Below are 15,601 nucleotides of genomic sequence, written 5' to 3'. Positions count from 1 at the left end.
CAACTGAGCCACCCATGTACCCCATTATTTGTTTATTTTGAATACCAAAGTGATCATATTATATACTGCTCTAAGTCTTGTTTTTTTCATACACTATACCTTGAAGATCTTTTTTTTTTTTCTTGAGATATATTGACATATAACATTGTCTTAGTTTCAGGGGTACAAAATAATGATTTGATATTTGTATATATTGCAAAACAATCACCACAAAAAATCTAGTTAACATCTGTCACCATACATAGTTACAGTTTTTCTTCTTGAGATGTGGACTTGAAGATCTTTCTAGTTGGCATGTATAGACTTCTGTCTATCATAATTTTTTAAATGGGTCTCCCTGTTGATGGAGGTTTTGGTTGGTTCCAGTGGTTGCTAATATAAACATTGCTGCAGTGGACATCTTTGTATATTTGCTTTGGCATACTTGTATAAGTCCAAATTCCTAAGAGTGATCAAAGGGCAAATACATTTTATTTTTTTAAGTTTATTTATTTTTTATTCCCTTTTTTTTTTTTAAGTTTATTTAGTTATTTTGAGAGAGACAGAAAGTGCGAGCAGGGGAGGGGCAGAGACGGGCTGGGGAGAGAGAGAATCCCAAGCAGCCTTCACGCAGTTTGCACAGAACCTGAAGTGGGGCTTGAACTCACAAACTGAAATCATGACCTGAGCCAAAGTCAGATGCTCAGTCACTCAACCAACTGAGCCACCCAGGCACCTCTATTTATTTTTTAAATGTTTATTTATTTTATGTGTGTGTGTGAGAGAGAGCACTCAAGCAGGGAAGGGGCAGAGAGAGAGGGAAACAGAGAATCTCAAGTAGGTTTTGCACTGCCAGCATGGAACCCACTGCAAGGCTTGAACCCATGAACCATGACATCATGACCTGAGCAGAAACCAAGAGTTGGAAGCTTAACTGACTGAGCCACCCAGGCACCCCATGGGCAAATACATTTTAAAACTTGATGGCTAAATTTTCTTTCAGAAAGGGCGCCCCAGTTTACATGCCTACGAAGAGTATGTGAGTGCCTATTTCCAGGTGGCTGTAGAGAAACCTGCCCCTGTCAGGAGCCCTTTTACATCCTGTGTGGTGAGACTGGTGCTCAGTAGAAAGTAGGCCCAGCTTCTCTGCTACAAGGCTGCAGCTGGCTCCCTCCATGGCCTTCCCCTCATCCAGGGCAAATCTCCTCGGGTGGAGGAGAAACAGTGTGGGGGCCAGCAGCCTTTCTTTTAGCCATGGGGAATACTCCCTGGATTTCTTTTTTTTTTTTTTTTTTTTTAATTTTTTTTCAACGTTTTTTATTTATTTTTGGGACAGAGAGAGACAGAGCATGAACGGGGGAGGGGCAGAGAGAGAGGGAGACACAGAATCGGAAGCAGGCTCCAGGCTCTGAGCCATCAGCCCAGAGCCCGACGCGGGGCTCGAACCCACGGACCGCGAGATCGTGACCTGGCTGAAGTCGGACGCTTAACCGACTGCGCCACCCAGGCGCCCCACCCTGGATTTCTTTATTGCTTTGGTGAGATTTTCTTGCCCACCTGGGGTGAGAGAGTGAATAACCACGTCTTCTGACCTTCCAGGTGAAGAAGGCATATAGGCAGAAGGCCCTCTCCTGCCACCCAGACAAAAATCCAGATAATCCCAGAGCAGGTGAGACTGTCCTACACGTGGGGAGGTGAGACCCGCTCACCTGGGCATGGCGTCCTCCCGGTCTCCGCTCCCGAGTAACTGCTGTGGAGTGTGACGTGCACAGCCCCAGGCCTGCACTTTGCATGCAAGGGGAGGGAGTCTGGTCAGTTGTCTGTACACTCACCCTTCCTGGTTGGTCCGTCATCTGTGGATGTCGGCCTTCCTGCCAGCGTGTGGCTTCTTTGAGGTGCTTTTTCGAGAGAGCACACCATATCAAGCCTGACTTCCTTTTTCTCCTCTCTTTTTTTGACCCATATTTGTAGCTGAGCTCTTCCACCAGCTTTCTCAGGCCTTGGAGGTACTGACCGATGCTGCAGCCAGGGTAAGCTCATCCTCCTCTATTTGAACTGTCTCCCGTGGTTAGAGACCACTGTGGCACTTGAGCCTCAGTCCCCTATACTCCGCCAAGAAGCACGGGCCCTGCCGCCCCAGCCTGGAGGTCTGGTCACCAGGCTGCCTCCCGACGGCTCCGGGGCTACATAGCAGGTCCGGGAAGATGGCTATACTCTGTGCTTGTCCTTCAGCTGACTGCTCCTCGGTGTTCCTTTCTCCTGCCAGGCTGCGTATGACAAGGTCAGGAAAGCCAAGAAGCAGGCAGCAGAGAGAACCCAGAAACTTGATGAGAGAAGAAAGAAAGTGAAGCTTGGTAGGTGACTTTGTGGTACTGGGTGGCCTGTGGTTTCCCTGGGCCATTTTCATGCAGCCCCCTCACTTTTCTTCCTGGAGCTGTACCTCAGAGTTTTTTGGCTCCAGCTCTAGGCAGAACTCTGCTGCCTGCCAGGGGTGGGTCCTGAAGGATACTCTTAGGAATGACAACAGTGACTAGATTTACTACTAGCTAGCATTGTGACCAATGCTTTACAGCCTCCTTTAATTATCTAAGGAAGTGGGTATTACTAAACCCATTTTTTTAATAGACAAAGAAGCTAAGGCACCAAAAGGATGAGAACTTGCTGGATCTGAGATTTAAACCCACGCAGTATGAGTAAAGTCTTGTTCTTATTCAGGATGCTGTCCTGGATCTTTTGATTCATCCCAGCCTCACTTCTGCACAGAGCTTTCACTCTGAGGAGTCCTCTCAGAAGGATCCAAATAGGTCCAGGCATTTTTTTTTAATAGCTTTATTATGGTGTGTTTTGAATATCATACCATCATCATACCATCTACCCATTATTTTTTTTTAATTTTCTTTTTTTAGCATTTATTTATTTTTTGAGAGGCAGAGAGAGACAGTATGAGCAGGGAAAGGATAGAGAGAGAAGGAGACACAGAATCCGAAGCAGACTCTAGGCTCCCAGCTGTCAGCACAGAGCCCCACACTGGGCTCGAACTCACGAGCAGTGAGATCATGACCTGAACTCAAGTCAGACTTCCAACCCACTGAGCCACCCAGGTGCCCCCCATCTACGTCTCCTTTCAAGTGTATAATTCAATGATTTTTAGGAAATTTACCAAATGGTGCAACTATGCCTGTAAATCAATTTTAGAACATTTTCATCACTGCAGTAAGATTGTTCCAGGCAGTCCTGGGGCACCTGGATGGCTCAGTCAGTTAAATGTCTGACTTTGGCCTCACGTCATGATCTCACAGTTCGTGAGTTCAAGCCCCATGTTGGGCTCTGTGCTGACAGCTCAGAGCCTGGAGCCTGCTTTGGATTCTGTGTCTCCCACTCTCTCTCTCTCTGCCCCTCCCACGCTTATGCTCTCTTTCTCTCTCTCAAAAATAAATAAACATCAAAAAAAATTTTTTAATTAAAAAAAAATTGTTGTAGACAGTCTTTACCTGATTTTTCTCCCCTTCTTCTTGCCTATTTGATATCCATACATTTAATATTCATATATACCATCTCAGTACATCCATCTTTTTATCAAAAACAAACAAAAAACCCTGGAGATTCTAGGTAAGTATAGTACCCAGAGAAGAAAGCAGTGGGTCCCAGGCCTGAGAGGAGGGTTTGTCACAGCAGCTAGCCTGGCATAGGGCCACAAGCAGGTTTCTCTTGGAAGGCAGGAAGGGCTCCAGGACATGGGTGATGTCCTCACACAGAATCTGCCATCCCTGTAGAACTGCCATAGTCTGGTCCAAAGTGAGGCTTGGTAAATATGAACTAAGAAGGAGGTGTAGGAGGCAGTGGGGACTCGAGCTCTGTGGTGGAAAAAGCATCAACGCCAAGGTCGAGGTCAGGCTGTTGTGCCAAACCACAGGGACAGGCCAGCAGCTCCACCCTTGGCATCCCTGCCACATGGCCCTGGGCTGCTGACATAAGCACCCACCCACACCCTGTTCACTGATCAGAGAACCAGCTTGGTCAGCACGAGCTGCTGATTTAACTCTTCCAGACCCCGGCCACTCAGCTGGAACCTATACTTCTTCCACACTATGACTTTTGTCAATGAAGATTAACTTGAGAGCACACGGGCTTGGAGGGAGGGGGCAGAGGTACTATATGGTTTCATTCTGTGTGAGACTTTGGGTTGGCTGAGGCCATGTAGAACTGCTTAGACCAGACATTGGGTCACTCAACTCTTGTGCCTAGACCTGGAGGCCCGGGAACGGCAGGCCCAGGCCCACGGCAGTGAGGAGGAGGAGGAGAGCCGGAGCACCAGGACGCTAGAGCAGGAGGTGAGCCTCCGGGCATGCTGGCCTAAAGCCATCTGCAGGAGAAGGAGGAGGGTGAGCCTAGGTGGCTGTCGTGGCTGTCTTCTTCTGTGGATCTGGGTAATCTGTCCAACCCGCAGGTTGCTGAGCCCTAGCTTGCAGGTGGAGCCTCCCAGGGACCTTCACAAGGTGAGCCAAACTGGACTTGGATCTGCACAGAAATGTCACTCCCCCCAACCCCGCTCTGCAGATCGAACGCCTTCGAGAAGAGGGTTCCCGGCAGCTGGAGGAACAACAGAGGCTGATCCAGGAGCAGATACGCCAGGAACGGGAGCAGAGGTTGAGAGGTAGGCATCCATCACCCCCACCCGCCTCTCCTCTGAGGCAGCTCCAAATGCCCAGAGCGGCCACGCTGGCTGCTTGGTGGAGTTGCTGTGGAGGCTTCCAGCTGCTCAGAACCCTAGGGGCACCTGACTCAGACATACGCCACCTGTTCCTTCTTCCTACCACTTCTTTAGGGCCTATTTGTTTTTCACTCACCCTGAGATCTCCTGTCCTTGTTTATCTTAGTCCTAAGCAGGGCTGGCTCTACTGTGGAGGAGATCAGTAGGGGAAAGGCTCCAGATACTTTGTTTCAGTAGAACTGTGGGGTTTTACCTCTGCCTCCTGCTTCTGCAAGGCGATGAGAGCCCTTCTTAGCAGAGTGCTAATCATGGCCTATAGCAGGCAGCTGGGCGCACCACCCTGGAGGGGGCAGCTCCTCAGGATGGGGGTGGGATTGCCTCTCCCTTCCCCACCAGGCTCATCCCCAGGGCCGGCCAGCTATGCCTTTGGTCAGGAGTGCCCTTTCCCAAGCCCTTCAAACTCTGGGCTGTGTCTCCTTTAGAGAACTTTGTGTTCCCTCCTATTCTACCTTGCTAATTTTCCCAAATTTTCTAGGAAAGGCAGAAAATCCTGAAGGCAGAGGAACCCCCAAGCTAAAGGTGAGCCCTGCGGGATCCACGGGCCACCTCATACCACCTCTTGTCAGCAAGAACAGATGTTTCCAGTGGCTCAGGGGGTTCTAGCGGGGACACTGGGTTTCTGGGAGCCAGCGCAATTACCCATTCCTTCCATCCTGTCACTACCTGGGGATCTGAATGGCCTCTCCGAGCTTGCCACACAAGGCCGCTCTTAGCCCTGGCAGTTGCCAGGCAGCCCTTCTCAGAAGCCTTGGAAGGAGAGCATCTTATAGGTCTGGACGTGTGGCTGTGTGGGTGAGCAGGCCACCCTGCAGGTCCGTTTTCAAGAGGAACACATCTTTATGGGGGGCTCCCTAGATTACAAGTGCCTGGAAGACCATGAGGGTGTCGCTCAGACTGTAAAGCTCAGGTGTGGGGCTGGGACTGTTCAGGCCAAGGTCAGAGTTTAATGGTGATGCCCACTGCCATCCTTTCAGCTAAAATGGAAGTGCAAGAAGGAAGATGAGTCGAGAGGCAGCTACTCCAGAGATGTCCTCCTACAGCTTTTCCAGAAGGTCTGCCCTGCCGCCTTCCATCTTTCTCATCATCTCCATCTGTATCTCAGCCCAAACCCTGGATCTCCGGGCCAAAACTCCCTTAACATCTCTAGCAGCCTTTTTTTCTGTCTCACAGACCATGTAGCAGCCTAGAGGCTTTCCCCAGCCACCTGTGTTGCCATATGCCCTCCTAGGTCTCACCTTCCCTACCTAGTTCTAGCCCTTGCCGTCTTGAGTGTGTGGGGAGAGATGAGGTGGGCAGGTTGCACAGAAGCCCTGTCCGCTTCTCCACCTTTGGTCCCTGAGGCTGCTTTGCAGCTCTGCCAGTCTGAGTTCTCAGCCCTTTGCTAAGGGTTCCTTTGCTATCCTTCTTCATCCTGGCAAAAATATCCTTTCTTTCCCATCTCTCATCCCTCTCTGGGAACTTAGCAACAAAGCATTATCCCCCAGCCAAAAATGCCCCAGCAGGCCTCAGGGCAACCCAGGCTTGTCTTGCTCCTTGCCATGCTTACCGAGCCCCCTTTGTCCTCACAGTACGGAGAGGTGCTCAACCTGGTGCTTTCCAGCAAGAAGGCTGGCACCGCCGTGGTGGAGTTTGCGACCGCCAAGGCTGCGGTGAGTGCCATGTGAGGCTTTGGGGGGCCACTGGTGGCCCTGCCATTCCAGAGTACGGACCCGGTACTGTGGGCCCTCTGAGCTTAGATGTCCATACTCCCAAGGGACCTCTGGGCCAGCTCAGAGCCAAGACTCCCCAGAGGCCCCCCTATTCCTGGGAGTAGAGGCACAGGGAGTGAAGGTAAGACAGGAGAATGCTCTGGGGATGAAGGAGAGCATACACCGACTTCATTTCCTGCTGCCTGGCTCCACACCCTCTACCTTCTGTCCTCCTGCGGCAGCTGGCACGCCTCCTGGCAGGCTTTGCCTCTTCCCCACTCCCCGGTTAGAAGGCTCATACCCTTGACTCACCCATGAGGAGGGTCAAAACCTCAGCACATCATTGTGTGAAGGCTGCTTGGTTTTGCCTGGAAGATAAGAGTGCTGGTGTGGGTTCTTTGTATGGGTGTAGAGAGAGCCACTCTATGGCTGATTAGAGCCATGGTACCAGGACCAGGTGCTCTGTCTGACAGGAGCTGGCTGTCCAAAATGAAGTGGGCCTGATCGATAACCCCCTGAAGATTTCCTGGTTGGAGGGACGGCCCCAGGGCGCAGGGGGCCCCAGCCACCCAGGACTGTCACAGGTAAGGAACCAAACCTCCCCTAGCTGGGTCTGTGGGACCTTTTCCTGTGTGGGTTCATCTCAGGGCCCTTTCCTCCCGAGGAGCACAGTGAGATTGGCAGGTTTGTCAACCTAAGCAGGACTGTGGTTCTGTTCTGACTCTTTTCTGTCTCTGAGTGCCAGGGCCCCACCCCACACAGAATTCTTAGATTCTCTCCACGTCCCGGTCTCCTGCTGGGGCTCTCACCATCAACCCAGAGGGGCTTTCCTGGCCCATGGGTTGCTTGGTTGTGGTGTGAAGCATTTGGCGCTTAGATTACCAGCTACTGAAGGGAAGGAAGGGGCAGGCAAGGCGAGCAGCTGCTTCCTCCCCGGCTCCAGGTCTCCAGGTGTGTCTGTGGCTGCCGCACACACAGGCGCCTGCCTACCGTCAAGAGGCAGTATCTCCTTAGAAATAACACTGGCTACCCTGCTGGACCTGGGGTGAAGTGCATGGTGAAGTGCAGATTTCAGCTGATGTGCACCTGGGGTCTGGCTTAGTCGTCCTCACAGCTCCATGAGGGCTTTTGTTCAGCACAAGGACACCCGGACACCGGCCCTGTTTACACCACCCCAGTTTGATGGGACAGAAAACTCTCAGGCCCAGAGCTCTCCCATCTCTGAAATGGCCTTTGGGTCTATGTGGGAGCTGCAGGCTGCTGTGTGCACGGCCACTCTGGGGGTTGGGGGGAGGGCCCCCAGGGATTCGCAAGGGCTTTGCTCTTATTGCCTCAGTCATGCCACCTCTGCTCTCCTGTGTGCTCCTCACCTGGCTGTGAGGATGGGAAGCTCCCTAGGAGTGCATCCCAGATCCTGGGCAGAGGAGGAAGATGAACTGATGTGAGCCCAACGCGGAACGCTTCTGTAGAGACCTCATTCCCCACTGTTAAGTCCCAGCATTTCACAGCCCCAGATGACACTCCATAGGCCATGTTGTAAAGAACTTTATTCATATATCTTGCGTCCGGAGGGGAGCCTTTCAGCTCAGCGCATCCACACAGAGGAGGGGAGAGAGGGGCCACAGGTTTGGGTATGGAAGCAGTGTGTGTTGAAGCTTCCTCTCCCCCTCTGCCACGCTTGATAAGGCCTGGAGTGTCAAAACCACATGGCCCAGCCAATTTGGGCTCTGGTTTCAAGTCTTCTGGCCAGGCCACAGGGCAGGGCAGTAGCAGAGCCTATGGCCTTGACCCAGGGGGCTCAGCCCTGCACGGCAGTCCCCATCATCAGGGGGTTTGGGCAAGGCAGAGCTCCCCAATCCTGTGGACAGTTCTGGAGACCAGCTGAGCCTCTTTATGGTAACAGCTACGAGTTTCGTGTCCATCCTCTGATCCAGTCCGGTGCTCCCAGGGCAAGAAGGAGGGAAATCTGCCACTCTTTCTGCTACGTTTCCCAAGGGCTCCCATCACTAGTAATTCTGGGAACTCTCCGAGCACCCGTTTGCAAGCCGTGTCTGTGCCTTTGGCTGGCATTCCCTACAGACACCTTCCTCGGGCACCAGGGCATGCTCTGGGCAGCTCTGTTGGCAGTGTGTCTCTCGTGTCTCTTTTCTGGAAATGATTTGTGTGGCCTTTTTCCTGAGTCTACTCTGCACCTCTGTATGCCTCACTCTTCCTACTCTGCCAGCCCTTCCCTCCCCCAGATGTTTCCCCCTGACCCCACCATGGCACTGGTGGCTCCGGGCCCTGGTCTCTGCCAGTGCTGTCCAACAGGACTTTGTCCAGTGATGTTTACATGCAACTGGCGCTGTCCAATGTGGTAGCCGTTAATCACGTGTGGCTGCTGGATATTTGAAATGTGGCCAGTGTAACCAGGGAACTAAATTTTTAATTTTACCTCATTTCAATCTGAACAACCACATGTCCTTAGTGGCTCTTCCCTCAGGTCTCCCCACTTTCCTCTTTGGCCTGGGTCAGACCACTTTTGCCTAGACCTGCCCTGTAACGTCTCTCTATAAACAGTGGCTTCAGAGGAGCTGCTGCAGGGCACCCATCTGATCTGCTCAGTGTGAGTCCTCCACTCCCTGACTCACCCCTGGTGCTCCCCTCCTCCTCTGCTGGCCTCTGCCTTGTCCCCGTGGTTACAGGCATGGCCTCCCTTCCCCAGCTTAGCCAGCTGCCTTCAGGGCTCCCGCCAGCAAGTACCCCCTCGAGACATTTCCTCCGGCTTGCCTCTGTCCCTCTGTCCCTCTGCTCCAGGATAACCTGGAAGACTGTTCAGGACCCGGAAGGAAGGCAGGATCCTGGATTTCTGTCCCTACCTTTTTCTTAATCTGCAACTGTATCCTTCTTCCCTGGGCCTCCAGGCTTCCAGCTCTTCCAGTTACCCCACCTCTGCCTTCCATGCACTCCATTCAGAAGCTAAGTTCATTGGGAAATTGCTCCCTCAGCATCTGTAGAACTTCCTCAAGAAGTGAAATCCCCAGGTCCACTTTGAAGGAGAAGAAGGGATCATTCAGTTCTGGGGCAGGTGTCTTCTGGAAGGGGGGAGTGTCCAAAAGGTCCTCTTCAGAGTAGTGGTGGAGGGTGCCCGCCAGGGAGAGCGCCGAGGGCAGGGTAGCCGTGTAGGCAGCAGTGTAGGCAGGTGGGGGCTCCAGGATGTTGGGGCAGCTGGAGCTCTCTCGGTACAGGCGAGGAGGCTTGGGTGGGGCCAGCAGGGTGGCCCGGGGCTGCTCGTCCCCCCACAGAGGCAGGCGCCGTCCATCTGGCCTCCCTCGAAGCTCCCGGATGACCTCTCGGTTGCTGTACTCCTCGTGATCCCCGCCAGCCGTGCTGGCCTGGCTGAGCACGCTGCCCTGTCGCTGGAGTCGTCTCGGCCGCCCCAGGCTCAGCCGCTTGAAGAAGGAGGCGTTGCGGAAGGAGCCTTTCCGCCAGGTCTCCATGGCACCCAGGGGAGCCAACAGACAAGCTCCGTACCTCAGCAGCCCAGTTCAAGAGTTGCCAGGGAGCATTAGGTCCCCACTGGAGCAGTGAATGGCAAGAATCAGGCAGACAGCCCTAGTGGTCTAGAAGCATCTTGGATGGTGGGAAGGGGTCCTGGAAAGAGGGCACTTTTGTCCAGGAGAGTAGAGAACCAGGAGTTCCTGGTGACAGGAGTTTCCCAGAGGGACAGGAGTGGCCTGGTTACTTGATAGGGTAATGGAAAAAAAAAAAAAATCCCAAGAGGAAGAAGCAGCACTTACTGGAGCCGGAGTGAGGGCAGCGCCTGTGGTGTCAGAGATGGATCTCTGTGGTGCGAGAGTGGCCTGTGCTGCTTCCCCAGCGCCTGGCTCCTGGTGGTCCTAAGTTCACCTTCCCTCCCTGGCCCCTGTGCCTGGCTCTAGGGCAGCACAGGGCCAGGCCTCTCCACGGCGGCTCCCGGGCTCTGATTAGTAGCTTGGCTGTTTGTGCCGGTGTGTGGCAGTGGGGAACGTGTTATTGTTTTCAGGTGACTCAGTCAGGTGGGAAGCTGGGTTTCATGCTCTTAGATAATTGCGGCATCCGCATGCAGGGATTGGGCCGGCCGTGGCCAACACCCCAAGGCACAGGGAAGCTTAGGATTCCCCTGGGGACTTTTGGGGGGCAGCCCTGCTTTGTGTGTCACCACGTTGCCTCCTTTTGCCCCACAGCCCCACTGCCCTGGGCCCTAGCTGGTGGGCCTGCTCCCCAGCTGCCCCTTCGTGTGTCTGGGAGGGAGGAGCTCGGGGAGGGTGGGAGTTAATTGAAAGGCAGGCATGTGGAACAGTTGTTGGGGAAGGAAGAGAGACCTGTCACTGGTGTGGGTGACTCAGTCCTGCGGCCTGGTGACAGGCCCTCATTAGCCAAGCCTGCAGGTATGGGGGGGTGGGGGTGGGGCAGAGGGTGTGTTAACGGGAAGCAGCCCCATGTCTATAAAGGGCTGGCTCCTCCCAGGGCTGGGCTCAGGGCATGCCAGGGTGACTCTTAAGTTTTCTCAGCAGTGCAGCATTACCTTGGGGAGGGAGAACTGCCCTCTCCTGGGCCTAACACCCAGTCTGGCGGTTCCTCATCTTCCTCGATTTCCTCCGGTAGCCTCAGGGCCAGAGAGAGCAGTTGAGGGCCAGGGTCCTGTGGCCTCCTCTCCCGCCACGCTCCAGGCCTTCCCCTCAGGCCGCTTGGGCCTTATTCGCGGTCCCTCCTCCGCGGAAAAGGCCACATAGGGCTGCCCTGAATTGTCAGCAGTACCCTGGGCCAGCCTTAGGTGGGTGGGCCTGGCTGGGAGGACAACTCTCCTGGAAGCTGCTGTGGCTGGAAGCAGCAAGGCTGGCACTATTCCGAGAAGCAGGGGGATCAGGGCTGAGTAACACTTCCTGGTTCTGTACACCCTTTACTTCATACCACTTGGCCAAGGCCTGGCATCTTAACCCCAGCCACTCCCTTCTTATCCCCCAGGTCACTGACCACTGAACTCTCCCCCTGGATAATTCCATGAGTGCACACTCGAGTGGTGTACCAAAGAACAGGGCTTAGCAGTGTGCTCTGCCTTGCAACCCGCCCCCCCCCCGGCCCGGCTCACTTCCTGGCCAACTGGGGTGGGCTTCCCGCTTCACACCACTCCAGCTGTACTGACGGAAGAAGTGATTTAATTCCCACTGCAGACCTTATCAGGGTGTGGGCTTGGTGGATCAAGTCTCCCGTAGAGCTGCCTCCCCACCCCACAGCCTTGGCCCATTGGATTGCTTGTTTATTATTCTTTTGATTGTTGATATATAGCACTCTTTAATCCCCCGCACTGTGCTGGCAAGATCATAAAAGAAAAAGGCACGGGCCCTGCCCTCCAGCAGCCCTGGTGTGTATTTCTAAGAGGCAAACGGCTTCATGCTTGTTTCTCTCCTTCTAGGGCGGGCTGACAGAGGCTGGGTCCAGGGTAGGGCTCCCTTCTCTCGTGTCCCACAGGAGCCAGACCACAGGGAGGTGGGCAGCTGGGAGGGGGCGGTGCTGTCGCCTCCACCTGGCAAAGCGGAGTGGATTTCTGCACCTCGGGACAACCCCTTCACTGCAAACCTGTGAGAAGCGGGAGCCACGGGTAGAGGAAAGGAGTGTCACATGAAGGCCGGAGAGGAAATGGAGGGAGACAGGGCCTGGCTGGAACATGAAGAAGTGATTCAGCCCAAGAAGCTGAAGCAGGGCTGACTATTGATGGAAGGCCTGCGGGGAGGGGGGGTGAGAGCTGCTGGAGATGGCTTAGAGGGGAGCCAGCAGAGAAGTCCTGGGCATCCTCACTCCTTGCCTCAAGAGCTTAGCTCTGTGTAGACCCAGTCCTCCGAGTCTAGATTCTGTGTGGCTGTGCCCTGCTGCCCTGACCATCTCCTGTCCCCCTCTGTCCACCAGGGCTCAGTGCTGTCCGAGAGGGACTATGAGAGCCTCGTCATGATGCGCATGCGCCAGGCCGCTGAGCGGCAACAGCTGATCGCCCAGATGCAGCAGGAGGACGAGGTGGGGCAGCCCACATAGCCTCCCGCCCCCAGCCCACTCCCCTCCAAAGCCCTCGTCTTCCATGGCACCAATAAAGTTTGGGTTTTTTTGTTTTTTGTTTTTTCCAAGAGTCTACCTCTATTGCCTGTGTGGACGTAGGGTGCTGGCTTGCCCAAGCATGGCCCTGGTTTCTGGGCTCTGCCTGAGAGGGTTCCACCCAGGCCTGGCTCCCCTCCCAGGAGCGGGCAGACCCCCAGGGAGGTGCTCCACACAGAGTCAGTGGGCCAGCAGCACAGAGGAGCAACCACTCATCACAGTCCTTTATTGGCTTGGACTAGCTACGCAGGACCCTCCCGCCCAGTCCTGGGGCCATGCTCCTCACGGGCTCCCAGTTTCTGGCCGGGGACAACCTGGCTCTCGTGGCTCCCACAGAACATGGCCTCCTCCAGGGCTTTCGGGCCCAGAAGCTGGAGGGGCTGCTGGGAGCACCAGGGCAGTGGCCCTGCCCTCTCCCACTGGCCGAGGCAAGTTCCAGAAAAGGCCATTCGTTGCTCAGTGGTGCTGGGCTGAGGAAAATGACAATTTGGGAAGAGAGGGGCCGGGCAGTGAGTGAACGGGGACTCCGGATCGGGGGCCATAGCAACCGCTCAAAAGAGGGGTGTGCGTCTGCTCCTCAGTGTGAGAGGGTCACTCCTTGTGCAGGCACCACACCAGCGTCTGGCCCACGCCTGTCATGCTCAGCACACGGAAGCCCTTGCGTTCCAGTTTGTCCAGGACTATTCGAGGAGGGTCATTAACAAAGTACTCACAACTGTGAAGAGAAGGGGAAGAGGGGACAGCATGAGGGGATATACAGCACAGGCTCCCCAAGTAAAACTAGTATCTGCTGATGACTAGGCCTTGTCAGGAATCCTAGTAGTGACTGACATTTGCTGGGTGCCTTCCAGGTGCCAGGCTAAGTGCACATTCCCCACCCCCTCCCCAGCTAAGCACTTGGCTTGCATATCTTCTTTCTTCTTCCCGATACCCTAAGGAAGGTACCATTATTATTCCCATTTTATAATTATAAATATAAAACTTGGAGGGCTAAGTAGCTTTCCAAATGTTATTGAGATCCTAGAACCCATGTTAGTCTGATGACAGCCCCATGTGCCCTGGGCCGCTGCACTATTCTGGAGGAATGGCCTGTTCTCTCCAGGGTCCTCCCCCAAGGCTCTGCCCCCTCTTGTTGCCCTGTCTGTCCTGCAGTCTTGGAGGAACAGGTTGGCCCCTAATAGTGGCTCTGGGTGCTGCTCTCTAGCACGGAGAATGCTTGCTGTCCCTTCTTTCAGGGTTGTCGATCAGATAAAGGGCTCAAGCCCCAAGCTGGGCATCTCGAGACAAACGGCTCATGGTAAAGGAATGGGGCTGGCTTCAGCCCTCCAACCCTGACCCAAGGGCCCGGGTCCAGCCTGCCTCCCCTTTCCCCTCTTTGAGGCTCATTCTGCCAACCCTTCTCACGAGCTCCAAGGCAGCAGCTGAGCTGAAAGTAGGACCCAGGCTGCCTGCTGCCTGTTTCTAGAGTTCAGCTTTCTTAACTCAGCCAGCTCTTCAAGAGAGAGACTTTTCTGTGCCTATCTTTGCCTTGATGGGGTCCAGCTCCAAGATGAGAGGGCAGAGTAAAGAACAGTCCACTTATGGAGTCCTGCACCCAGCTGGACTGGGTCCTGGGGCTCCCTTGTGAAGGGAGGCCCAGTGAGAATGCTTTCAGAGCAAGCCTGGGGGCTGCGATAAAGCCGCAGACGGGACCGACCCTATAGAAGACAGAACCCCAGGATGCAGGCACGGCCTCTGAGGCTGGGCGGTGGCATCGTCCCTGGGCTTCGTTTTGTTAAAGGAAACGGACAGGTTTAGGGGCTGGCAGGGAGATCCTGAAGAATGCCACTACTTACAAGTTGTTTCCCAAGACGCTTCTCTTTGAGGCCCCCAGATACCTCATCAGCTCTGGATCTGAGTGCTCATCGCCCACCATGGTAGGGCCCACCTCCTGCAAGGTAAGCCACAGTGGCTGCTTGGCTGGCGGCCTGGGAGAGGTGGAAGGTCTCTCTCCTTCCTCCCCTGCCTGCTGGCCCTGAGCCAGTTTCAGGTCAAGGCTGGAGAGTGTGGTGAGGAAACTCACTGGCCCTCAGTGATCAGGCCAGGCCATCTGAGGCCTCCCCAAGTCCCTCCAAGCTGAGCTAGTCATTGCCCAACTGCTGGCAACTTCCTGCCAAGCATCACTACCCGTGTCTGTGTGTATCAGAATCACCTGGAAAACAGAAATGAAAACATGTCCATACAACTTGTACAGGAATGTTCATAGCATTATTTGCGAAAAACTAAAATGTGGAAACAATCTAAATGTTTGTCAACAGATGAATGCATAAATAAAATGATACAGCTACACATGCGCTGGATCTTATTTGGAAAAAAAAAAGAATAAAGACAAATACAAATATGGAAGAACCTTGAAAACATGTAAGTTTTCAGAAACCAGACACAAAAAGACGACATATTGCCATAGAAATGGTAACCTATGGTTATCTAGGGCTGGGGGATTTGGGGGAAAATGAGGAATGACGGGTAACATGCATGGTATAGGTATAGGTTTTTTGAAGGTGATGGAAATGTTCTAAAATTGATTATGGTGATGGCTGCACAACTCTTGAGGATGCTTTAAAAAACATTGAATTGGGGGCGCCTGGGTGGCTCAGTCGGTTAGGTGGCCGACTTCGGCTCAGGTCATGATCTCACAGTCTGTGAGTTCAGGCCCCGTGTCGGGCTCTGTGCTGACTGCTCAGAGCCTGGAGCCTGTTTCAGATTCTGTGTCTCCCTCTCTCTCTGACCCTCCCCCGTTCATGCTCTCTCTCTGTCTCAAAAATAAATAAACGTTAAAAATTTTTTTTTAAATAATAAAAAATTAAAAATAAAAAACATTGAATTGTACACTTTAAATTCGTGAGTTCTGTGGTATATGTATGCTATACATCAGTAAAGCTGTTCTATTAAAAAAAAAAATCACCTGAAGAGCACCGAATTCCTAAGCCCCAGGCTTAGTATTTGGGGAGTTCTGGGGAGTTCTGGGGAGGGGCCCAGGAGTCCACATTTTAACTGCACAAGTAACTGATTCTCAAGC

General features: G+C 53.6%; 3 protein-coding genes across 3 annotated transcripts in view; 1 reads left to right on the top strand and 2 right to left on the bottom strand.

The window, feature by feature from the left end:
* Positions 1 to 12,561, top strand: part of DNAJC17 (DnaJ heat shock protein family (Hsp40) member C17) — a 42,811-nt gene extending 30,250 nt beyond the window's left edge. Inside the window, exons 2-11 of the mRNA XM_025918999.2 lie at positions 1,579 to 1,648; positions 1,951 to 2,009; positions 2,246 to 2,333; positions 4,225 to 4,310; positions 4,537 to 4,633; positions 5,226 to 5,269; positions 5,725 to 5,802; positions 6,319 to 6,399; positions 6,912 to 7,022; positions 12,364 to 12,561. Coding sequence (XP_025774784.2) covers positions 1,579 to 1,648; positions 1,951 to 2,009; positions 2,246 to 2,333; positions 4,225 to 4,310; positions 4,537 to 4,633; positions 5,226 to 5,269; positions 5,725 to 5,802; positions 6,319 to 6,399; positions 6,912 to 7,022; positions 12,364 to 12,486 — 837 coding nt within the window. The 3' untranslated portion in view covers positions 12,487 to 12,561. The remainder of the gene's footprint in view (positions 1 to 1,578; positions 1,649 to 1,950; positions 2,010 to 2,245; positions 2,334 to 4,224; positions 4,311 to 4,536; positions 4,634 to 5,225; positions 5,270 to 5,724; positions 5,803 to 6,318; positions 6,400 to 6,911; positions 7,023 to 12,363) is intronic.
* Positions 7,968 to 12,367, bottom strand: CB3H15orf62 (chromosome B3 C15orf62 homolog). The gene is made up of 2 exons (XM_086710398.1): positions 10,218 to 12,367; positions 7,968 to 10,118 (listed from the first exon to the last, which is right to left on the bottom strand). The coding sequence occupies exon 2, from the start codon at positions 9,915 to 9,917 to the stop codon at positions 9,390 to 9,392; it is 528 nt and encodes a 175-aa protein (XP_086566524.1). The 5' UTR covers positions 9,918 to 10,118; positions 10,218 to 12,367; the 3' UTR covers positions 7,968 to 9,389.
* Positions 12,562 to 12,749: 188 nt separating the features above from the next.
* Positions 12,750 to 15,601, bottom strand: part of GCHFR (GTP cyclohydrolase I feedback regulator) — a 4,260-nt gene continuing 1,408 nt past the window's right edge. The window contains exons 2-3 of the mRNA XM_025919569.2: positions 14,379 to 14,473; positions 12,750 to 13,258 (exon numbers count right to left, since the gene is read on the bottom strand). Of these exons, the coding sequence (XP_025775354.1) occupies positions 13,135 to 13,258; positions 14,379 to 14,473 (219 nt within the window). The 3' untranslated portion in view covers positions 12,750 to 13,134. The remainder of the gene's footprint in view (positions 13,259 to 14,378; positions 14,474 to 15,601) is intronic.

Source organism: Puma concolor, chromosome B3 (genome assembly GCF_028749965.1).
Source record: "Puma concolor isolate L17-30 chromosome B3, mPumCon1.1.hap2, whole genome shotgun sequence".
In the NCBI taxonomy this organism is placed as follows: Eukaryota; Metazoa; Chordata; class Mammalia; order Carnivora; family Felidae; genus Puma; species Puma concolor.
This window is presented reverse-complemented; position numbering and strand designations above follow the sequence as displayed.

What these genes read in the sequence shown, in the direction of transcription:
- CB3H15orf62 (XM_086710398.1), bottom strand. Translation starts at nt 9,917, where the DNA reads ATGGAGACCTGGCGGAAAGGCTCCTTCCGCAACGCCTCCTTCTTCAAG.